This window comes from Lepus europaeus, chromosome 10, assembly GCF_033115175.1.
Source record: "Lepus europaeus isolate LE1 chromosome 10, mLepTim1.pri, whole genome shotgun sequence".
Lineage (NCBI taxonomy): Eukaryota > Metazoa > Chordata > Mammalia > Lagomorpha > Leporidae > Lepus > Lepus europaeus.
Window position 1 is genome coordinate 196,984 of NC_084836.1, and position 23,594 is coordinate 220,577.

Consider the following 23,594-nt stretch of genomic DNA (forward strand, 5'->3'; position numbering starts at 1 on the left):
CCACCTATATGGTGCAGGTTTGTGTCCTGGCTGCTCCACTTCTGATCTAGCTCCCTGCTAATGTCCTGGGGAAAGCAGCGGAAGATGGCCCAAGTGCTTGGGCACCTGCTAACGACACAGGCGACCTGGAAGAACCTCCTGGCTCCAGGCTTTGGCCTGGCCCAGCCACAGCCACTATGGCTATCTGGGGAGTGAACCAGCAGATGGAAGATCTCTGTCTCTCTAACTCTGACTTTCAAATAAATAAATATTTACCAGAACAACAACAACAAAAAGCTGATTTTAACCTGAAATTCATTGAAGTTCTTTTATCTGATCTCTTCCTAAAGTGAGAGGAGAAACCGTAGTAGTAACTAGAATATAAATCTTAGAACTCCCCAAACCCGAGTAAGTTCCTTTATATCCTGTGAGTTTGAAAATCTGCATTAGCGATGGCTAGTAGGTGTAACAGATAAATCCTAAAATCTCAATGGCTTAATACAATAGAATAGTGGTTTAATTTTTGCTCCAGTCAGATTCAGTTAGCTGAGGCTGGTCTTGTGGGTTAGACGGCTACCTGCAACACTGGCATCCCCTGTGAGCACAGCTGCTCCACTTCCTATCCAGCTCCCTGCTGATGCACCTGCAAAGGCAGCAGAAGATGGCCCAAGTGCTTGAGTCTCTGCTGTCCACATAAGAGACCCAGATGGAGTTCCCAGGCTCCTGGTTTCAGCTTGGACAGCGCTGGCCACTGCAGCCATTTGGGGAGTGAACCAGCAGATGGAAGATCTCTCTCTGTCCCCCACTCACTCTGTACTCTGACTATATATACTGTGTGTTTGTGTACATACATATACACTCTGTACTCTATCCTGTGTGTATATAGACACATCTATATATGCTGTGACTATATCTATACAGTGTGTGTGTGTGTACATACATATATGCTCACTCTATATATTGTGTGTATATATATACACACATATATATACTGCGACTATATACACACTATATATATACTCTGTGAGTGTATTTTAAATCCAGTTGGCTGAGGTGGGGGCCTTTATTTAAGGCCTTAGGCTGCCCAAGGCCTGCCTTCTGCTGGGTAGCTCCTAGGTGGTCTTGGGCTTTAGCACTGAGCAGGTCCATGGGGTCAGAGGCTTTGATGGGCTTGGCCTGGGAGTGATGCAGAGCCCTCCTAGTCACTTCCTGCTGGTCACACGCACATTGCAAGGCAGGGGAGTGTATTCTGGCTGTGTGCCTGGGACATAATGGAAACCTTTACTGACAGTCGGCCTCAGGTGCTCAAGGACATGGAGAGACCAGGCTGACATCGTCATAGCCTGGGCTCTACACCATGTCTCAGATGGCCGACTACGAGCAGGCACACACATAGTTGTGCACGCTACCTCTACGAGCAGGCACACACATAGTCGTGCACGCTACCTCTACGAGCAGGCACACTTACACTCTAGCCCAGCTGATCTGACCACACTCTGCATTCCCCAGAGGAAGCAGGCTCATTCACACCCTCGTCTTTGGCCTTGATGGACACTCTACCTGGAATCCTGTGTCCCTACACTTCCCCTGGGCTGTCTTCAGTACCCATCAGTTATTCCTGATTCATGTCTCTCTGGGATGCCCGAATGGAAGAATGACTGGAAGTTTGAAGGACTGTTCACAATGGGAGGAGAGGGGGCAGCTCCAGGCTCTGAAGGGGCAGGTGCCAAGCAGCCTGGAGAAAGGGTGAGTCATGGGGCTGGTGCCGTGGCGCAGTAGGTTAATCCTCCGCCTGCGGAGCCGGCATCCCATATGGACACCAGTTCTAGTCCCGGCTGCTCCTCTTATGGTCCAGCTCTCTGCTGTGGCCCAGGAAAGCAGTACAGGATGGCCCAAGTCCTTGGGCCCCTGCACCCACATGGGAAACCAGAAAGAGGCATCTGGCTGCTGGCTTTAGATCGGTGCAGCTCCAGCCATAGCAGCCATTTGGGGAGTGAACTAACAGAGGGAAGACCTTTCTCTGTTTCTCCCTCTCACTGTCTGTAACTCTACCTGTCAAATGAATCAATAAAATCTTAAAAAAGGGTGAGTCAGGCATCAGTCACCTCAACAAACAGGCAAACGGGCTGGTGGCGCAGCAGGTTAAGCCGCCACCTGTGATGCCAGCGTCCCACACTGGAGCTCCAGTTGGAGTCCCAGCTGCTCTGCTTCCACCCAGCTCCCTGCTGATGCACCTGGGAAAGCAGCAGAAGATGGCCTGAGTGCTTGGGCTCCCGCCACCCAATGTGGCAAAACCCAGATGGAGTTCTGGGCTCCTGATTTGTGACACAGTGGATAAAGCTGTGCCCTGCAACACTGGCCTCTCACACAGGCAGCAGTTTGTGTCCCGGCTGCTCCACTTCTGCCGGAGGCCTGCTCCAGCAGGTCCAGCAGTTCCCGAAGGTGTGGGAGGCGTTGGCGTGAGGAGGAATGAGAGACACGCTGGCAGCAAGGCTGATGGCATGGCTCTGATTATTTTATACCCTAAGTTACATCCACCGTTCATTTTACACATTTTTTTTTTCTTTGACAGGCAGAGTGGATAGTGAGAGAGAGAGACAGAGAGAAAGGTCTTCCTTTTTGCCGTTGGTTCACCCTCCAATGGCCACCGCAGCTGGCGTGCTGCAGCCGGCGCATCACGCTGATCCAATGGCAGGAGCCAGGTGCTTCTCCTGGTCTCCCATGGGGTGCAGGGCCCAAGTACTTGGGCCATCCTCCACTGTACTCCCGGGCCATAGCAGAGAGCTGGCCTGGAAGAGGGGCAACCGGGACAGAATCCGGTGCCCCGACCGGGACTAGAACCCAGTGTACCGGCGCCGCAAGGCAGAGGATTAGCCTAGTGAGCCGCGGCGCCAGCCTCATTTTACACATTCTTTACTGTTCTCATAAATTCTGCAAATGTCCACTCATTAGTGATCCTTACAGAGTTAATGATTCTTCCTTACAATAACAAAGTCTGTTTCCCATCACTTTAAACCACCGACCTTGCATTATGTGCAACCCCTCCCTAATCCTGATTTCCATGGCCATGTAACACTTTGATCTTTTTTTTTAACTTTTTGACAGGCAGAGTGGACAGTGAGAGAGAGAGAGAGAAAGGTCTTCCTTTTTACCGCTGGTTCACCCTCCAATGGCCGCCGCGGCCAGCGCGCTGTGGCCGGCGCACCATGCTGTTCCGAAGGCAGGAGCCAGTTGCTTATCCTGGTCTCCCATGCGGGTGCAGGGCCCAACCACTTGGGCCATCCTCCACTGCACTCCCTGGCCACAGCAGAGAGCTGGCCTGGAAGGGGGGCAACCAGGACAGAATCCAGCGCCCCTACCAGGACTAGAACCTGATGTGCCGGCGCCGCTAGGTGGAGGATTAGCCTACTGAGCCTCGGCACTGGCCCAAGTAAATCTTTAAAATCAAAGTGTGGCCGGCGCCGTGGCTCAACAGGCTAATCCTCCGCGGCCACTCGGAGAGGGAACCACCATACAGACATTCTATCTCTCCCTCTGTGTGCGTGTCTCTTTCAAACAAACAAAATCTTAAGAAAGAAAGAGGGGCCGGCGCTGTGGCATAACAGGTAAAGCCGCCACCTGCAGTGCCGGCACCGCATATGGGCGACGGTTCAAGTCCCGGCTGTTTCAGTTCTGATCCAGCTCTCCGCTACGGCCTGGGCTTGGGCCCCTGCACCCACGTGGGAGATCTGCAGATGGAAGACCTCTCTCTCTCTCTCTCCATCTCTGTGTCACTCTGATTTTCAAATAAATAAATAAATCTTAAAAAAAAAAAAAGTCCGTGGGCGTCAGGTTGGTGAGGAGCCTCAAACGCAAGTGTTGAAGTCCAGTTACCAGCCTTCCAGACTTCCCGTCCTCCAATCGCCTCCCCCTCCCGGCTTCCCAGCCCTGCCACACCTTCCTTCGTTTCTCCTGTCCACACCTGAACCACCGTCCACCCTGACACCAGCCGCAGACCGCTCGCCCCAGCTGCCAGGCAGAACTCTGCGCCACACCCAGGGGCCGCTGCACTGGGGACAGACCGAGCAGGGGCCAGCCTCGTCCCGCCTGGCGCTGGGCGGCCTGCTGCCGGCCTTGCGAGGTGACCCGTGCGTGCACTGGGCTGCAGTCCAGGCCCAGCACTCCCGGCCTGCGGCGCCTGTGTGCGCCTGCGCCGAGCCTCGCTTCCTGCCCGGTCCCAGGCCGGACAGTCCACGGGCAGGCAGCCACTCTCGGCACCGTCCCCGCACTGCATCGACACGGCGGACTGCAGCCAGGGGCCTGCGCACACGGCTTGACCCCCGACCCGAGCCGAGGAGAGGAGCACAGCGGAGGCCCCGGAGGCCCGGCCAAGCGCTCGGCTCCGCGCTCCGCTCCCCCAGCCTCGCAGCTTCCTCCACGCGGGCTCTCCGTCCGTCAAACTCGGCGGAAGCACCGCCCCTTCCGCTCTGAGGCCAGCCAATGAGGGCGAGCCGGGGGCGGGCCTGTAACGGCAAGGGGCGGGGCGCCGTGCGCGGGAGCCGCTTCCTGCCCGGGCGGCCACGGCGGGCAGCGGAGTCCAGCGGAGCGCCGGTCCGCGAAGGTGAGCAGGGCGCGGCGCCAGAGGCGGGACCCGACTGCAGCCCCCCCGGCCGCCCGCAGCGCGCACCGGGACCCTCCTCCGGACCTGTGCTCCCCGACGGCTCACGTTTTACCTCAGGCGCTGGCCCCGCTCCCGACCTCTCCCGCCCCTCGGTCCGTCTGACCTCACAGCTCGGGCCGCTTCCTCCTCCGCCCCGCGTCCTGCCCGCGCACCTCGCTCTGGCCTGGAGCAGAGTCCGGCCGGGGCCCGCCCGAGGGCCCTGCAGATCGCCTCGCGTCCCTGCCGGGAGTGAGCCGAGACCTTCGGGACCCTGAACGCCGGAGCTCCCCTGCATACCTCCCCCCCTCCCTCTCCCCTCCCCTCCCTCACCCTCCCCTCTCCCCCCTCCCTCACCCCCCCTCCCTCTCTCCCTCCTCCCTCCCTCTCCCCCTCCCCCCCTCTCCCCTCTCTCCCTCACCCTCCCTCCCTCTCCCCCCTCCCTCACCCTCCCTCCCTCTCCCCTCTCTCCCTCCTCCCTCCCTCTCCCCCCTCCCTCACCCACCCTCCCTCTCCCCTCTCTCCCCCCTCCCTCACCCTCCCTCCCTCTCCCCTCTCTCCCTCCCCCCTCCCTCCCTCCTCCCTCCCTCTCCCCTCTCTCCCTCCCCCCTCCTCTCCCCTCTCTCCCTCCTCCCTCCCCCTCCACCCCACTCCCCCCTCCCTCACCCTCCCTCCCTCTCCCCCCTCTCTCACCCTCCCTCCCTCTCCCCTCTCTCCCCTCCTCCCTCCCTCACCCTCCCTCCCTCTCCCCCCCTCACCCTCCCTCCCTCCCCCCTCCCTCTCCCCCCCTCCCTCACCCTCCCTCCCTCTCCCTCTCTCCCTCCTCCCTCCCTCTCCCCTCCCCCTCCCTCCCTCTCCCCCCTCCCTCACCCTCCCTCCCTCTCCCCCCTCTCTCACCCTCCCTCCCTCTCCCCTCTCTCCCTCCTCCCTCCCTCTCCCCCCTCCCTCACCCTCCCTCCCTCTCCCCTCCCCTCTCTCCCTCCTCCCTCCCTCTCCCCTCTCTCCCTCCTCCCTCCCTCACCCTCCCTCCCCTCCCCCCTCTCTCACCCTCCCTCCCTCCCCCCTCCCTCCCTCCTCCCTCCCTCTCCCCCCTCCCTCACCCTCCCTCCCTCTCCCCTCTCTCCCTCCTCCCTCCCTCTCCCCCTCCCCCTCCCTCCCTCTCCCCCCTCCCTCACCCTCCCTCCCTCTCCCCCCTCTCTCACCCTCCCTCCCTCTCCCCTCCCCTCTCTCCCTCCTCCCTCCCTCTCCCCTCTCTCCCCTCCCTCACCCTCCCTCCCTCTCTCCTCCTCCCTCCCTCTCCCCTCTCTCCCTCCCCCCTCCCTCTCCCCTCTCCCCCTCCTCCCTCCCTCTCCCCCCTCCCCTCCCCCTCCCTCTCCCCTCTCTCCCTCCTCCCTCCCTCTCCCCTCTCTCCCTCCTCCCTCCCTCTCCCCCCTCCCTCACCCTCCCTCCCTCTCCCCTCCCCTCTCTCCCTCCTCCCTCCCTCTCCCCTCTCTCCCCTCCCTCACCCTCCCTCCCTCTCCCCCCTCTCTCACCCTCCCTCCCTCTCCCCTCTCTCCCTCCTCCCTCCCTCTCCCCCTCCCTCACCCTCCCTCCCTCTCTCCCTCCTCCCTCCCTCTCCCCCTCTCTCCCTCCTCCCTCCCTCTCCCCTCTCTCCCTCCCCCCTCCCTCTCCCCTCTCCCCCTCCTCCCTCCCTCTCCCCCCTCCCCTCCCCCTCCCTCTCCCCTCTCTCCCCCCTCCCTCCCTCTCCGCTCTCCCCCTCCTCCCTCCCTCTCCCCCCTCCCTCCCCCTCCCTCCCTCTCTCTCCCCTCTCTCCCTCCCCCCTCTCCCCTCCCCCCTCCCTCTCCCCCTCACCCTCCCTCCCTCTCCCCTCTCTCCCTCCTCCCTCCCTCTCCCCCCTCCCTCACCCTCCCTCCCTCTCCCCTCCCCTCTCTCCCTCCTCCCTCCCTCTCCCCTCTCTCCCCTCTCTCACCCTCCCTCCCTCTCCCCTCTCTCCCTCCTCCCTCCCTCTCCCCTCCCTCACCCTCCCTCCCTCTCTCCCTCCTCCCTCCCTCTCCCCTCTCTCCCTCCCCCCTCCCTTTCCCCTCTCCCCCTCCTCCCTCCCTCTCCCCCCCTCCCTCCCCCTCCCTCTCCCCTCCCCCTCCCTCCCTCTCCGCTCTCCCCCTCCTCCCTCCCTCTCCCCCCTCCCTCCCCCTCCCTCCCTCTCCCCTCCCTCCCTCCCCCCTCTCCCCTCCCCTCCCTCTCCCCCTCCCCCTCCCTCCCTCTCCCCTCTCCCCCTCCTCCCTCCCTCTCTGCCCCTCCCTCTCCCCTCTCCCCCTCCCCCTTCCTTCAGATCCACCCCTCCTCAGAGACCCCACACCACTCCAGCCGAGCCTGCATCCCCTGCCTGCATCCCCCTGCCGTCTCCCCCAGTCTACCTGGGCCCGGGCACTTGCAGCCGCGTCTTTTTGTGCCTGTGCTCCGTACTTAGCCGCCATCTCGCCCATTCCTTGCATCAGCCTCTCACACTGCCCCCAGCACCATCCAGTGTCCATTTTCTCTGTCCTGTCCTAGGGTCCTGAGGACGCCGCAGTCCTGCGGCCTACTCACACCACCTTTACCTCGCTGTTGCCCGCCTGCCTCCGGGCATGGAGCTTTGCCAGATCTTGACCATTCACCTCAAGCCAAGATGGAAGAAAAACTCCATTGGCTTTCGTGGCCGCTGCCTTCCTGCCGTCCACGCTGGCCCCTGCCCACCTCATCCCTGCCTCCTCACCTTGTTACTTTCCTAGGGTCAGCACTCTGCCTGTCTGAGCTCAGTCCCTGATTCATTTTGCGCTTGATGTCAGCAAGTGCTGTTGGCCCTGTTCTCACAGCGGATCCACATTCTAGTGACTTCTCACTCCCTACACGTCTAACTCTGTGGCCCAAACCCGGTCGTCCCTCACTTGGAGTCCCACAGCAGCCGCCTAACTAATCTGCCTGCTCCTCTCTCCCCACCCTAGGGACCAAGGGGTCTTCAAAAAGTCCATGGAAATGCATAGCATGAAAAAAACGATGCATGGATTTGAATTTTTGCACCAAAATAAACTTCGTTTATTTCCGTTTCCTGTGGACTTTTTGAAGTGCCCTCTGTTCACAGCGGTGCAGGCAGAGTGGATAAGTGACTTTTCAAACCAGGCACCCCTGTCAAATCTGCCCAATGCCTCCACCTCAAACTAAACCCAAAGCCCCACAGAAACTGCAGTTCCCTCCCCAGCACCTCTGCCTCATCTCCTAGCTCCTGCCTCAGCCACACCAAGGACACTTAGCCACACGACTTCTTATTTTTTATTTTTTTAAGATTTATTTATTTACTTGAAAGTCAGAGTTACAGAGAGAGAGAAGGAGAGACAGTGAGAGAGAGGAGAGAGAGATCTTCCATCTGCTGGTTCACTCCCCCAAGTGGCCACAAAGGCTGGAGCTGCGCCAATCCGAAGCCAGGAGCCAGGAGCTTCTTCTGGGTCTCCCACACAGGTGCAGGGGCCCAAGGACTTGGGCCATCTTCTGCTGCTTTCCCAGGCCACAGCAGAGAGCTGGATCGGAAGTGGAGCAGCCAGGACTTGAACCGGCGCCCCATAATGGGATGCTGGCACTGCAGGCGGCGGCTTTACCCACTGCACCACAGCGCCGGCCCCCATGGCTTTTCTTTCCACTGTTCCTTCTGCGCAGAAGTGCTTCCTAAGACCCTCAGGGCTCCATGCCCACTCTGGTTCTCGTCTGAGCTTCCCTGTCCACCCTGCGTGGACTGCTGTCCTCACGCCTCACGTGGTCCCTTCACCCTGCAGTCACGTGACATCTCACGTGTCTACGTGTTTGGTGCCCGTTTCCCCTGACTGGGATGGAGTTGTCTGTTCTGTTTGCTGATGGATGCCTAGTGCCTGAGCAGTGCCTAGCACTCAGTGTTTGTTGACTGAATAAACTGGGCACTCCTTGCTCTTCTGTCGGCTTTACTCCCACACTCTCTCTGGTTCCCTGCATTTCTGACTGCTTATCTGCACACTTTATGTGTTTGCTTCCTTTTGTTCTTTTTTTTTTTTTTTTTTTTTTTTTTTGACAGGCAGAGTGGATAGTGAGAGAGAGACAGAGAGAAAGGTCTTCCTTTTTGCCGTTGGTTCACCCTCCAATGGCCGCTGCGGCCGACGCACCGCACTGATCCGAAGGCAGGAGCCAGGTGCTTCTCCTGGTCTCCCATGGGGTGCAGGACCCAAGCACTTGGGCCATCCTCCACTGCACTCCCGGGCCACAGCAGAGAGCTGGCCTGGAAGAGGGGCAACCGGGACAGATTCCGGCGCCCCGACCGGGACTAGAACCCGGTGTGCCGGCGCCGCAAGGTGGAGGATTAGCCTGTTAAGCCACGGCGCCAGCTCCCTTTTGTTCTTTAAATCCTGATTTTTTTTTCAGGGTTCCTTCCTACTGCATTTTAGACATTCACCATGACTGATTTAATCTTATAGTTTTAAGGACTATCAAGGCCAGTGCCATGGCTTAACAGGCTAATCCTCCGCCTAGCGGCGCCGGCACACCGGGTTCTAGTCGCGATTGGAGCGCCGGATTCTATCCCGGTTGCCCCTCTTCCAGGCCAGCTCTCTGCTATGGCCCGGGAGTACAGTGGAGGATGGCCCAAGTGCTTGGGTCCTGCACCTCATGGGAGACCAGGAGAAGCACCTGGCTCCTGGCTTCGGATCAGCGCGGTGCACCAGCCGCAGTGCACTGGCTGCAGTGGCCATTGGAGGGTGAACCAACGGCAAAAAGGAAGACCTTTCTCTCTGTCTCTCTCTCACTATCCACTCTGCCTGTCAAAGAAAAAAAAAAAAAAAAGGACTATCAAGTCTTTGTTTTCACCGTAGCCTCTTTCCAGGGCTCTAGATCTGTATTCCAACTGCTTGGGATTTTTGGTTGGTTGTTTTATATTTTCATCTTGAAAGGCAGGAAAGAGAGTGAGAATGTGAGACAGAGAGAAATCTTCCATACTCTGGTTTACTCCTCAAGCCCAAGTCAGAGGCCTGGGACTCCATCCTGGTCTCCCACATGGGTACCAGGGACCCAAGCACTTGAGCCATTATCTGCCACCTCCCAGGATGCATTAGCTGGAAAGTGGACAGAAGCAGAGGAGCCGTGACTCAAACCTGCCGTCTGATATGGGATGTGGGCTTAACCTGCTGCACCACGTGTACCCAGTAGATTGATACCCAATTGATACCCCATAGACTGCCTCCAGTTTTGTGTTAAAGATACATTTTTTTTTATTAAACTTTTATTTAATGAATATAAATTTCCAAAGTATAGCTTATGGGTTACAATGGTTTCCCCCCTCCCATAACTTCCCTCCCGCCCGCAACCCTCCCCCCTCCCGCTCCCTCTCCCCTTCCATTCATGTAAAGATTCATTTTCAATTCTCTTTGTATACAGAAGATCAGTTTAGTATATACTAGGTAAAGATTTCAACATTTTGCCCATATAGCAACATCAAGTGAAAAAACTACCATTGGATTACTAATTATAGCATTAAATAGCAATGTACAGCACATTAAAGACAGAGATCCTACATAATTTTTTTTTTCAAAATAATTAATTTTCTATGCCATTTCCATTTTAACACCAGGTTGTTTTTTTTTTTTTTTCATTTCCAATTCTCTTTATATACAGAAGATCACTTCAGTATATAATTAGCAAAGACCTCATCAGTCTGCGCCCACACAGAAATGCAAAGTATAAAAATACTGTTTCAGTACCAGTCCTAGCATCACTTGGCTTTAGACGACACATTAGGGACAGATCCCGCATGGGGTGTAAGTACACAGTGACTCCTGTTGCTGACTTAACAATTTGACACTCCTGTTCATGGCGTCAGTAATCTCCCTGGGCTCTAGTCATGAGTTGCCAGGGCTATGGAAGCCTTTAGAGTTCACTGACTTTGATATTGTTCCGATAGGGTCATAGTCAAAGTGGAGGTTCTCTCCTCCCTTCGGAGAAGGGTACCTCCTTCTTTGAAGGCCCCGTTGTGTTAAAGATACATTTATTTGTTTCAGTGGGGAAGAATTTTCACTGGTTCACTCCTGAAATGGCCACAACTGCTAGGGTTGGGCCAAGCCTAAGTCAGCAGCTAGGCTCATTCCAGGTCTCCCACAGGGGTGGCAGGGGCCCAGGAATGTGGGCCATTCACTGCCTCCCCAGATGTATTGGCAGGGAGTCAGACTGGAAACGGAGCAGCCGGGACTCACACTGGCACTCCAGCATGGAACGCTGGCGTCACAAGTAGATTAACCCATTCGCACTGCCTCAACTTGACCTTGGGTTTCCCATCCCCTCACTCACATTCTTTCTCCTCCTGTGCTCCATCTACTCTGACAGGCTCAACGCTGTATCTTCAGAGGCCCCTGTGAAAAGACAGTGCTGAGGAGTTCCATCTCTAGAATAGACAAGTCTGGGGCCAGCCTTGCTGCTGCTTAGCTGTGTGAACTTGGCTAGACTGTTTGACCTCTTTTTTTTTTTTTTTTTTTTTAATTTTTGACAGGCAGAGTGGACAGTGAGAGAGAGAAGCAGAGAGAAAGGTCTTCCCTTGCCGTTGGTGCACCCTCCAATGGCCGCTGCGGCCGGCGCACCGCACTGATCCGAAGGCAGGAGCCAGGTGCTTCTCCTGGTCTCCCATGGGGTGCAGGGCCCAAGCACTTGGGCCATCCTCCACTGCCTTCCCGGGCCATAGCAGAGAGCTGGACTGGAAGAGGAGCAACCGGGACAGAATCCGCCGCCCCGACCGGGACTAGAACCGGGGTGCTGGCGCCACTGGGCGGAGGATTAGCCTGTTAAGCCACGGCGCCGGCCTGTTTTGGTTTTTAAGATTACTATTTGGGTGGTCATATGGCCTAGCTGTTGAGATACTGCATGCTGCATCAGAGTACCTGGGTTCTATTCCTGGCTCCAGCTTTCTGCTAATATGGATCTGGGGAGGCAGCAAGGATGGCTTAGATGACCAGGTTCCTACTATTCATGAGGGGAGAGAACTGGGTTGAGTTTCCAGTTCCCAGGTTCAAGTTGGCCGAGCCTGGCAGTTGAAAGTATTTGGAGAAAAAACTAAAAGGAAACAGTCTGTATCTCACTTTCTGTCTCTGTCTCTCGAGTAATGATTAAAAAAAAAATTAAGTACAAATAAATATTTTAAAATTAATCTTTATTGAACTTAAAAATCCAGGTCTTAAGTATAATTTATAAATCTTATTCTTTTTTTGCTTTTATTTACTTGAAGGGCAGAGGTAGAGACAGAGAGAGAAAGGTTGTCCATCTGCTGGTTCACTCCCCAAATGGCCACAATGACCAGGCCTGGGCCAGGCCAAAACCAGGAGCCAGGAGCTTCATCTGGGTCTCCCATGTGGGTGCAGGGACCCAAGCGCCTGGGCCATCTTCTGCTGCTTTCCTAGCACATTAGCAGAGAGCTGGATCAGAAGAGGAGCAGTCAGGTCTTGAACTGGCGCCCATATGGGATGCCAGCGCTGCAGGCAGTAGCTTAGCCCACTGCGCCACAGCGCCGGCCCCTTGATAGTTCTTACAAATACCATGTCAGGCTGGCGCCGTGGCTTAACAGGCTAATCCTCCGCCTTGCGGTGCTAGCACACCGGGTTCTATCCCGGTTGCCCCTCTTCCAGGCCAGCTCTCTGCTATGGCCTGGGAAGGCAGTGGAGGATGGCCCAAGTGCTTGGGCCCTGCACCCCATGGGAGACCAGGAGAAGCATCTGGCTCCTGGCTTCGGATCAGCGCGATGCGCCGGCCGCAACGACCATTGGAGGGTGAACCAACGGCAAAAAGGAAGACCTTTCTCTCTGTCTCTCTCTCTCTCACTATCCACTCTGCCTGTCCAAAAAACAAACAAGCAAACAAACAAACAAACAAAAAAAAAATACCATGTCAGAGTTACAGAATGAACTTGAGTTCTTTTAAATGACCTAACACTGTATAAACATGCTAAGATTTTGGTTTAAATTATACCAATTATAATTTTAAATTTCAGTGGCAAAAACTGTCCTATCACTCTAATAGAACAAATTCTCTCAAACATACAAATGCATAAAATACCAAGTAGTCACAGTAATTCTTGGATTGTTTTGTTTTGTTTTTTGATGTGCTCGTAAACCCTTGCCATCTTCCCTCCGTTCCTGGGGCTTTAAGTCGCTCACTCATTTAGGAAGCATTTATATTATCCCATGCAAGTTTTCAAGTTCCTCTCTCTTGTACTGTTTAGAGTTACCTTAGCTCCATAAAGTTCAATAATGATCAGGGACCATTGGCTGCAAGGCCCTGAGCCCTCTGGAAATCTGGACTTGACTTCTAGAACCTAACTTCCGTAACATAACATAACCAAGTAGACATCTGGATAAATGAATTCAGGAGAGAGAATGGGCACAATAAAAATCTGGGAGCTATTAGCCTACAGACGAAATTCCCCACTTCGATTAATAATACCACCAAAATTAGAAGTCATCTCTGTCCCTCACTTACCCCTGCAAACCCAGACCCATCAAATCCTCTACCAAATTCTGTTGGCTCGGCTTTCAGAATATATCCCGTGCCTTTGTGCTCCTTTTCATTTATGGCATCACTGCCAGTCCAAGCCACTGTCCCCTGCAGACCACTGCCACACTCCCCTAACTGGCCGTGCTGCTCTTGCTCTTCCCAGCCATCTGCGGGAGTTCCTTTTCCAAACAGCAGCAATGTCTCATCTCAGAACATAATCCCGTCATACCCTGCTCTCCTCAACCTCTCCAGGCATTCCCTCACTCTCAGAATAAGCAAGATTCGTACCTATCTAACCGATCTCATCTCATCTACTGCTTTACTCAGCACCATTCTACATTTTTTTTTCTATTTCTCAAAACACACCAGGGCCACACCCACTTTCCTTGAGCGCCTTCCTCTGTCTAGACTCCTTGCCCTTGCCCTTCTCATGGCCAGCCCTTGTGCCATTCAAATATTCAAATGTCACTTCATAAAAGAGGGCTCCCAATTTCACAAACTAAAGTACCCCCTTTCCCTCGGGGGTAACTGTGTAGCAGTTACTGAAGGTATTTCTGAATCTTGTTACTTGTTTATTCTCTGTCTCTTCCCCTGGAACAGCAGCTCTGTGAGAACATGGGCTTTGTCTGTCTGCACCCAAAGATACACTGCACTGTCTGCAAGCCATAGTAGCTGCTCAGTGCCTGTAGAATCAATCATGGGTGACGGGATGGACCTCAGGGAAAGCAGTAACCTTGGACAATGGGAAGGACAGGGCTTGGCCAGGCAGTGAGCTCCCCAGGTGCAGGCTTCAGTTCCTTGGCAGCTCCCAAGTATTCGGCTTTCTGGACCATATATGATTAAATATTCATTCTATGGGCAGATCAAATCAGAGTTTCAGTGACCCCTTAGTTCAGAAAGATAAGGTGGGGAGGATTTAAAAATGACATCAGGTTTCTGCCCAGGCTACGGGGTGAATGGCAGTGCCGTTCACTGGACTGCAGAATGAAGAAGGAGCAGCAGATCTGGGGAAAAAAGAAATAGGAACTGTAGCTCAGGTTTTAGAGCTGTAAATGCTTAGGAACGTTCCACAGGGGAATCGCAGCAGCAGGTGGCCCAACTGGGTTTAGGAGCGGAGACTGAGCCGGGATATCTGTTTAGGGGTCCTCAGCGCCCCAGGCCGTGAGGCCGTGAGCAGAGAGGCCGTCAGCATCGGGCCTGTGGTGTAGAGAGAAAGGGCTGAGAGGATCCTCGTTGGCACTGCAGGTCAGGAGCTACCGAGAGGTGGTCAGAGTTTCGGGAGAACAAGGCTAAAACCCCAAGCGGGGGGTTGAGCCGCCAGGTGCTGCAGAGAGGTTCCGCATAGCTGGGAGACAGACAGTGCTCTGGGCCTGCCAGCTAAGACTGTGCTAAGAGCAGTTTTCGTTGAGTGGCTGAGAAATACCAGGTGACAGGTGGGGTGAGGAAGTAGAACCCACAGGCAAGCAAATGTGTGAGGAGGCCTGGCTGGGAAAGGGAGTGAGCATGAGACTGAGCCAAGAAAGGCGTTCCAGACAATTCTCCCCGTCACCCACTCTTTTTTAAAAAAATTTATTTATTTGAAAGACAGTTACAGAAAGGCAGAGGCAGAGAGAGGTCTTCCATCCGCTGGTTCACTCCCCAAATGGCCGCAACAGCCAGAGCTGGGGCGATCTAAAGCCGGGAGCCAGGAGCTTCTGCAGGTTTCCCACACAGGTACAGGGGCCCAAGCACTTGGGCCATCTTCTACTGCTTTCCCAGGCCATAGCAGAGAGCTGGATCAGAAGTGGAGCAGCCAAGACTCGAACTGGTGCCCATATGGGATGCTGGCACTGCAGGCGGCAGCTTTACCCACTATGCCACAGTGCCACCCACCCACCCCCGTCACCCACTCTTAGCCTCCTGCCCTGCCCCCTGTTTGCACCTCCCCACTCACTTCTGTCAAACTCTTCTTACTTAGGAAAAAAAAAAAAAAACAGCAGGAAGGATGGAGTCTTCAAATGTGAAATAGCTCCGTGCCCACAGAAATAGCTCATTTACAGATCCCAAAAGCCATGTGTCGGGCTCCTGTGCCCTAGGTTCTCAGATCTGCCTCTGGTCTACTAGTGGGGGCTCTCGGCCCCTCCCTCAGAATCCTGGCCCTCAACAGGGAGGATGGCAGGAGGGGAAAGACCGGAATCCTCTTTCAGAATCAGCACTTTACAAGGTCTTCCTTCCTTCCTTGATTCAGTCCACATTCGTTGAACATTTGCTATTTCCCTAACACTGAGCTGGACACCAGAAACAGTTCCCTGAAAGACAGCCCCTGCTCCCCGGACCCTCCTCGTCTGGTTGGAGCTGGCAGGTACCGTGACGGGGGAGTCCAGGGAGCCACAGGAAGAGCCAGGTGGAGGCCTTAGCTCTGCAGCAAAGGCGAAGCAGTCCCCACTCCGTGTGCCCAGGGAGAATAAAACCACATCCCTCCTTGCCTTGTGCTCGCCTGCCTCATCTCCTCACCTCCGTGAGATCAGAAGCTCCAGCAGCTCCACATCCTTATTCATCTATTTCCCTCCCATCTTAACTAGTCCAGTGCCTTGTAGTTAAATAGGCAAGCATCAGATACTCATGGAATGAATTAATGTAATTAATAAAGATCAGAGAAGATCTGGGGTGATTTAGTTACAGTCCAATGCTTCAAATAGCACTAGGTATGATTTGTGAAGTTCTCATTATGGTACATACTGAGTTGAATAGCATATCACTTAATCACTTAAACCTCACCAAAACCCTGTAAGATATAGGTAATATTAATAAATCTCATTTCTAAAATTTTTATTTATTTATTTGAAAGGTAGGGAGATAGAGATTTCCCATCTAGAGGTTCCCTCTCCAAAAACCTGCAACAGCTGGAGCTGGACCAGGCCAAAGTGAGGGGTCAGGAACTCAATCTGGGTGTCCCCCATGGGAGACAGGTACCCAAGAACTTGAGTCTTCGCCTCCTACCTTCCAGGGCACACAGTAGAAGGAAGAGTAGAACAGGGACTTGAACCCAGGCACTCTGATATGAAATGCAGGACTCCAAAATGGCATCTCAACCACTGTGCCAAACGTCCACTCCAATAATTCTCTCTCTTTTAAAGATTTTATTTATTTATTTGACAGAGTTACAGACAGTGAGAGGGAAAGACTGAGCAAAAGGTCTTCCATCCTCCGGTTCACTCCCCAAATGGCTGTGACAGCCAGAGTTGGGCTGTTCCAAAGCCAGGAGCCAGGAGCTTCTTCCAAGTCTCCCACACGGGTGCAGGGGCGCAAGGACTTGGGCCATCTTCTACTGTTTTCCCAGGCCACAGCAGAGAGCTGGGTCGGAATAGAAACAGCCAGAACTATAACCGGGGCTGCAGGCAGAGGATTAACCTACTGCGCCACAGCGCCAGCCCCCCAATAATTATCTTTTAAAAATTACAAAAGTATATTGTTGGGGACCGGTGCTGTGGCACAGCAGATTAAGCTGCCGCCTGCAATGCTGCATCCCATATGGGCACTGGTTCAAGTCCTGGCAGAAGATGACCCAAGTGCTTGGGTCCATGCTACCCATGTGGGAGACCCTACTGAAGCTCCCGGCTCCTTACTTCTGCTTGGCCCAGCCTTGGCCATTGCAGCCATTTGGGGAGTGAGCCAGTGGATAAAAGATTCCTCTCTCTCTCTCTCTCTCTCTCTGACTCTGACTTTGAAATAAATAAAACCTTTTTTACAAAAATTACAAAACTGTATTGTCAAAGAGACAAGTGAGTTGTTCTAAGTAACATAGCTAACATGTAGAAGAGCCAAGCTTTGAACACAGGCATTTCTGCTGGAGAGTCAGGACTCAGTTTCTGTGAGAGTCGTCCTGGAAAGATCAGCTGATAATCATTTCTTTTATTCTGCAGATTTGCTGTGCTGGTATGGTATGGAGATACATCCCCTGCATCTAAGGAATTTTCAGTGTAATATCATATATATCGTATGACAAATCAGAACATGAAAAATACCACAGTAGATATGTAGATAGTTGTTAATAAAAACAGATATGAAGCTTTGACAACCTGGAGGAGGGTAAGGTTAATTTTAAGATATGAAATGAGGGGCTGACATATGGCATAGGGAGTTAAGCCACCACCTGCAGTGCTGACATCCCACATGGGCTACTTTAGTAGGCACTCAAAACATTGTTGCCAGGGTGGGCACTGTGGCACAGCAGTTTAAGTTCTGGTGTTGCCTTGGACTAGCCCTGATTGTTTTAGACATTTAAGCAGATGGAAAGTCGCTCTGTCTCCCCTTCTCTTTCTTGCTCTTTCAGATAAATAAACCTTTTAAAAGCATGCTTGCAAAAGTAAGTTACGCTACCATCATGGTGAAGATTTTTCCCCCTCTGACAGATAAAGTTATCTTTCACTGTAATCATTCCAGCTCTCAGCTACGCTTGAGTTGTTTAGTACGGCAAGAAAAGAAGAGAGGGGTGGGACAGCTAACACGTGCCAAACACCGCTGGGCCCTTCCTGGCACTCTCATTTAAGCTGTCAACAGCACTAGGAAGCAGGTGGCATTGTCCACATCTAGGAAGTTCTTCAGAAGAATCACTGAGCTGTCAGCCGTGCAGCTGGAATTGAAATGTTGATCTGTCTCACATCAGCCTCTCTCTGTGCACGCCTAGATGGCTGATTCTGACCCTGGGGAAAGAAACTACGACAACATGCTGAAAATGCTGTCAGATCTGAATAAGGACTTGGAAAAGCTGTTGGAAGAGATGGAGAAAATCTCAGGTAGAACGTTTTCTCAGGCAGGGTACCTTTCCCTTCGTTGTAAAAGCTCAGATCTCCCCCAGCCCTCTGCACGCTCATCGAAGCCTTCCCACTAATGAGGGAAGAATGAAACCTTTTCAACACTAAGCGTTCTCATTCAGGAATACGGTGTGTCTCTGCAATTATTCAAATGTTCATCAAGATGTCTCAAAGAATTTTCCCACTGTTTTCTAAATATTTTTCAACACATATACTTCTGTGTTCGTTTCCATTACAAATGAGAAGTCTTTCCATTTATGAGCATCTGCTAAATAAGTGATTTTAGGGTGCAAGAAAACGGTAGGTTCTTGGGTGTTTAGTACCGTGCTAATGTTATTAATGATAGCAACAGGTTGTACTTGTTGTTTGCTGAGTACTTTACATACATTTGCTCCTTTATTCCTCGCAGCAAACTTGCAGGGACACACGACTGTTCTCCTTATTTTACAGATGAGGAAATCAGAGCTCAGAGCATGTCAGTAGCCTGGTCAAAGGTCCTCTGGTCTGCTCGGTCTCCAGAGTGTTCTGATTTCTATACTCTGAAACTACGTATAACGTTTGGAAGCAACTGGTTTTTTAATAGCTAAGCCATAATAGATAACTTTTATAATATTTTCAGTTTCTTCTTTGGTAACTGCTTTGTTAAAGTGGTGTCAGCTTGAGCATTTCGTATTTCCTCCCAAATCACATTATCAATATTTTCTAATTTATTTTTTAAAGATTTATTTATTTATTTGAAAGGCAGAGCAACAAGGAGAGAAAGAGAGAGAGAGAGAGAGAGAGAGAGAGATCCATCCATCCACTGGTTCACTCCCTAGAAATCTGCAACAACCAGGACTGGGCCAGGCCAAAGCCAGGAGCCAGGAAGTCTACCCTGGTTTCCCACTTGGGTGGTAGGAGCCCAAGTGCATCATCGCTGCCTCCCACGTGTATCAGCAGGAGGTTGGATGGGAAGCCAAGTGGAACTCTATCCTAGGCATTCGTGTGATATGGGGAGCAGGCATTCCAAGCATTTAACCATTGCTATACCACAATGCCCATTCCCCTACTTTGAAGTTTATTAGCGTGCTACTGTATATAGTGACATTTTCATCAGTGAGCACCAACATTTACAAATAAATAATTATTATGTTTATGGTTATTAGATAAATAATTATGGTTTCTTAAATGTTGCATGTTCATTTTAAAATGCAATCAAAGTAGAATTCAATCAAAATAGAAAAGTGTAGAGAAAGTTTACAATTACCAGAATCCAGCTTCCCAGAATTAACTGCTGTTGACATTGGTGAATGTTATTCCAGGTCTCTCTATGTGCAGATAGAATGAGACAGATACATGGGGGAGAGGTCATTTGTTTCAAAGATAGACTTTCATTAAAAAGGAATCTTACCAGGGCTGGTGCTGTGGTGTATCATGTAAGGCTGCCTCCTGCAGTGCCAGCATCCCGTATGGACCTGGGATGAGGACTTCTCAGCTAAGACTAAAATGTGAATGTAATTATCTGACTAAAAGACACAACGGGGGGGCTGGCGCTGTGGCGCAGTGGGTTAACGCCCTGGCCTGAAGTGCTGGCACCCCATATGGGCGCCGGTTCGAGACCCAGCTGCTCCACTTCCGATCCAGCTCTCTGCTGGGAAAAGCAGTGGAAGATGGTCCAAGTCCTTGGGGCCCTACACCTGCATGGGAGACCTGGAAGAAGTTCCTGGCTCCTGGCTTCGGACTGGCGTAGTTCCAGCCGTTTTGGCCAACTGGGGAGTGAACCAGCGGATGGAAGATCTCTCTCTCTCTCTCTCTCTCTCTCTCTCTGCCTCTCTCTCTCTGCCTCTCTCTCTCTGCCTCTCCTCTCTCTGTGTAACTCTGACTTTCAAATAAATAAATAAATCTTTTTTAAAAAAAGACACAACTGGAAAATGGAGAGATGAGAGATTGGGAAAATACAGAGAGAAGACTGGAAACAGGTTGGGTAAAGTGAGTTCAGTTTATAGAAATGTTGAGTGGCGTGTACCAACAAGACAGAGGCGGAAGTGTGCTACATGCTATCGAAAAGAGTATCCCAGAGCTTAAAGAAATATCAAGACCGGAGAGTTTTAAAGCACCATTTATTCATTTAAAAATTTTAAAATGTTTTATTTATCTGAAAGGCAGAGTTACAGAAAGGGAGAGATTGAGAAGTCTTCCATCCTTTGGTTCACTCCCCAAAGGGCTGCAATGGCCAGGGCTGGACCAGACTGAATCCAGGAGCTGGGAACTCCTCTCAGGTCTCCCTCTCGGATAACAGGGGCCCAAGCACTTGGATCATCTTCCACTGATTTCTCTGTCACATTAGCAGGGAGCTGGATGAGAAGTGGAACAGCTGGGACTCAAACTGGCTCTCATATGAGATGTCGGCATCACAGGCAACAGCTGAACCTCTTGTGCCATAATGCTAGCCCTTAAAAATGCTTTAAAAAAAAAAATTCATTCGGCTGGCGCCATGGCTCACTAGGCTAATCCTCTGCCTGTGGCACTAGCACCCTGGGTTCTAGTCCCAGTTGCTCCTCTTCCAGTCCAGTTCTCTGCTGTGGCCCGGGAGTGCAGTGGAGGATGGCCCAAGTGCTTGGGCCCTGCACCCACATGAGAGACCAGGAGGAAGCACCTGGCTCCTGGCTTCAGATTGGCGCAGCGCGCTGGCCCTGGCAGCCATTTGGGGGATGAACCAACGGAAGGAAGACCTTTCTCTCTGTCTGTCTCTCTTGCTGTCTAACTCTGCCTGTCAAAAAAAAAAATTTTTATTCATTTATTTATTTAAAAGTCAGAGTTACAGAGAGAGAATCTTTTACCCACTGGTTCATTCTCCAAATGACTGCAATGAGCAGGGCTGGGCCAGGTCAAAGCCAGGATTCTGGAATTCCATCAGGATCTCCCACATGGGTGGCTGGGCCCAAGTGCTTAGACTGTTTTCCTGGGTGCATTATCAGGGAACTGATCAGAAGTGGAGCAGCCAGGACTTGAACTGGCATTCATATGGGTTGCAGGTGTCATCGGCGGTGGCTTAACCTGCTATACCACAATGCTGGCCCCTAAAAATACTTTTTGAATGACCACCTAAGCCAAACCCTGCACTCAAGTTGCTTATAACCTAATGAAGAAATAAACATATTTTGGCGTTGTGGCATAGTGGGTAAAGCCTTTGCCTGTGATGCCGGCACACCCTATGGTCGCTGGTTCAAATTCCGGCTGCTCCATTTCCAATCCAGCTCCCTGCTAATGACCTGGGAAAGCACTGGAGGATGGTCCAGGTGTATTTATTTATTTATTTATTTGAAAGGCAGAATAACAGAGAGCAGGGGTGGAGAGAAAGAGAAAGAGAGCTCTTTCACCCACTGGTTTATTCCCCAAATGGCCTCGACGGCTGGGCCTGGGCTAGGCCTAGGCCAGGAACTCCGTTAAGGTCTCCCACATGGGTGGTGGGGGCCTAAGTACTTGGACCATCATCTGGTGATTCTCAGGCACATTAGCAAGGAGCTAGCTCAGAAGTGGAGCAGCCAGGACTCGAACAAGCACTCCAGCTGGGATGCAAGCAAAGGTTTTACCCACTGTGTCGCAACCTCAGTCCCTTACAGATGTCGCAAATAAGGCTCCTCCCAGCCTACTTCTGCGTGGCAACAGACGTGGCTCCTCTCCTACACAGCGTCTTTCACGGTCAGTAGTCATCCCACATGCAAGTGGTGTGGACACTTGAGGGGCAGGGTGTGACGTACCCTGTCATACAGCAAGTGCGGTATCACCAGGGCTGCCTCAGCAAATGCCACACAAGGTAGAGTCCACGGAATGTGGGAGGAATGCCTGGAGCACTCAGCGCGTTTTGATGATCGCAAGTCCTTCCTGGAATGCTGTCCTTGGGCCAGATGAGGAGGGCTAGGCACTGCTGCTCAGTTCCCTTCTCAGAGACGATGACTACAGACACAGAAGAGCCACCTGCTTCTAAAGCAGGGGATCCTCAAGGCCATGCTCACCTCCATTGCATGCCTTTCAGGAGGAAGTGCCAGTGGGAAATGTTGCCTTCAGGTAAAGGGGCTCTAAACAGTGGATTTGTTTTTGTTTTATGACCGCTTACTAGAAGCCCAGCTGCCGTGTGGGACTGGAGGAGTCATTTCTGTGCCGTTTGCCCTGCATTTTAAATTCTTACCCACTGAGCCCTGAGTACTTCAGTCGTTCCTTGTTCTCACCTCTGTCAAGCAATCTCCACCTCCCTTTCATCCCTCGCACGTTCTACCTCCACAAAGCACTGGACGCAAACCCAGCAGGCACTTGGCCACTGTACAACAAGGCCCGCTTCCCTCTGGTCTCCAGTGGTCTGTTCATTCCCAGCTGACCTCCCCAGAACGGCTTCTACTAACGTTCTGCTCATGTCACTCATGTGTTGTCGCAGACCATGGAGACTTTCTCCATAAACTCTTCCCTTTGTCAAAAGATTTATTTCCGATTTTGAAAGGCAGACTGAAGGGGTGTAGGGACAGAAAGAGATCTTCCATCTGCTGGTTCACTCCTCAAATACCTGCATGTGGCCAGGGCTGGGCCAGGCCAAAGCTAGGAGCTGAGCACTGGATCCGTGTTTCTGTGTGTGTGACAGTCAGCAGCCAGAGCCAGGTGTTGAGCTCAGGCACTCAGATGTGGGACACCAGCATCCTACCCACTAGGCCGAGTGCCCACTGCAGGAGGAGTTTTGATGAATCCCACCACAGGGGGCCTACCAGCTTTCCCTTAGAGTGATCGTGCCCCTGCAAGGTCTGGCCCCCGAATGCCGAGCACAGACTCCCCGACCCTCCAGGGTGTCCCAGAGCTCCAGCCCCGCCCTGTAGCCTGACCGGGCCTGTCTGGTTGTTACAGTGCAGGCGACCTGGATGGCCTATGACATGGTGGTGATGCGCACCAACCCCACGCTGGCAGAGTCCATGCGCCGGCTGGAAGACGCCTTCCTCAGCTGCAAGGAGGAGATGGAGAAGAACTGGCAAGAGATGCTCAATGAGACCAAGCCCAAGCAGTAGACCCTCCCGGCCCCACAGCCGCCATCCATCTGCCTGGTGGAGAGCCGGCGTCCCAGATGTGCGGTTGTATCAGAGTGTTATTTCCCAATAAACCTATTTTCAAGCATGGCTCCAGGTCCCTTTCTGTGCTGCATTGAGACCTACCCAGCAGTGCATCAACCTTGTGAACAAAACATGACTGGAAATGCAGATGCTTCCACGGAGTCAAACATGTATTTGGTGCCAACTGCGCTACACAGAGTATCGAAAGCAAAAAAGTTCTCAGACAGGAACAGGGGAGGCAAGAGGTTGGGCAGGCAGCAGTATTCCATCGGAGTAAATAAATCCGGGTTCCAAGGTGGGTGTGGGGAGAAGACGTGTCACATCTCAGCTCTGTGTCCTGGCACCGCACCAGGTGCCCGTGTCTACGATCTTGCATCCTCCCACAGCTCCTGAGGACCGAAGTCCGTTATCTCATCTTAGACAATGAAAAGGGAAGTTGATGATCTTCTCCAAGTCCACACAGCCCGTAAGGGCAACACGAGGGTGGAGCACAGTTCTTGGAGGAGCAGTAGAAGGGCTGTGGGATGTGCTTCTGCAGGGGCTGGGGGAGGTCTGCGAGGCTGCAGAGGGCCATGAGCCCCGCTGGTCCCGGCC

The 23,594-nt window shown here is 52.8% G+C and overlaps 1 protein-coding gene across 4 annotated transcripts; it reads left to right on the plus strand.

The window, feature by feature from the left end:
• The first annotated feature begins 4,524 nt into the window (after positions 1 to 4,524).
• On the plus strand, positions 4,525 to 23,062 carry SYCE3 (synaptonemal complex central element protein 3). 4 transcript variants are annotated; one of them, XM_062202606.1, is made up of 3 exons: positions 4,525 to 4,579; positions 17,805 to 17,913; positions 22,801 to 23,062. In XM_062202606.1, the coding sequence occupies exons 2-3, from the start codon at positions 17,805 to 17,807 to the stop codon at positions 22,956 to 22,958; spliced, it is 267 nt and encodes an 88-aa protein (XP_062058590.1). In that variant the 5' UTR covers positions 4,525 to 4,579; the 3' UTR covers positions 22,959 to 23,062. The 4 variants fall into 4 exon arrangements, with proteins under 4 accessions (XP_062058590.1, XP_062058591.1, XP_062058592.1 ...); XM_062202607.1 differs by lacking the exon at positions 4,525 to 4,579 and adding an exon at positions 21,519 to 21,612 and having other exon boundaries at positions 17,823 to 17,908; XM_062202608.1 differs by lacking the exons at positions 4,525 to 4,579; positions 17,805 to 17,913 and adding exons at positions 18,138 to 18,231; positions 21,524 to 21,612.
• The last annotated feature ends 532 nt before the right edge of the window (positions 23,063 to 23,594 follow it).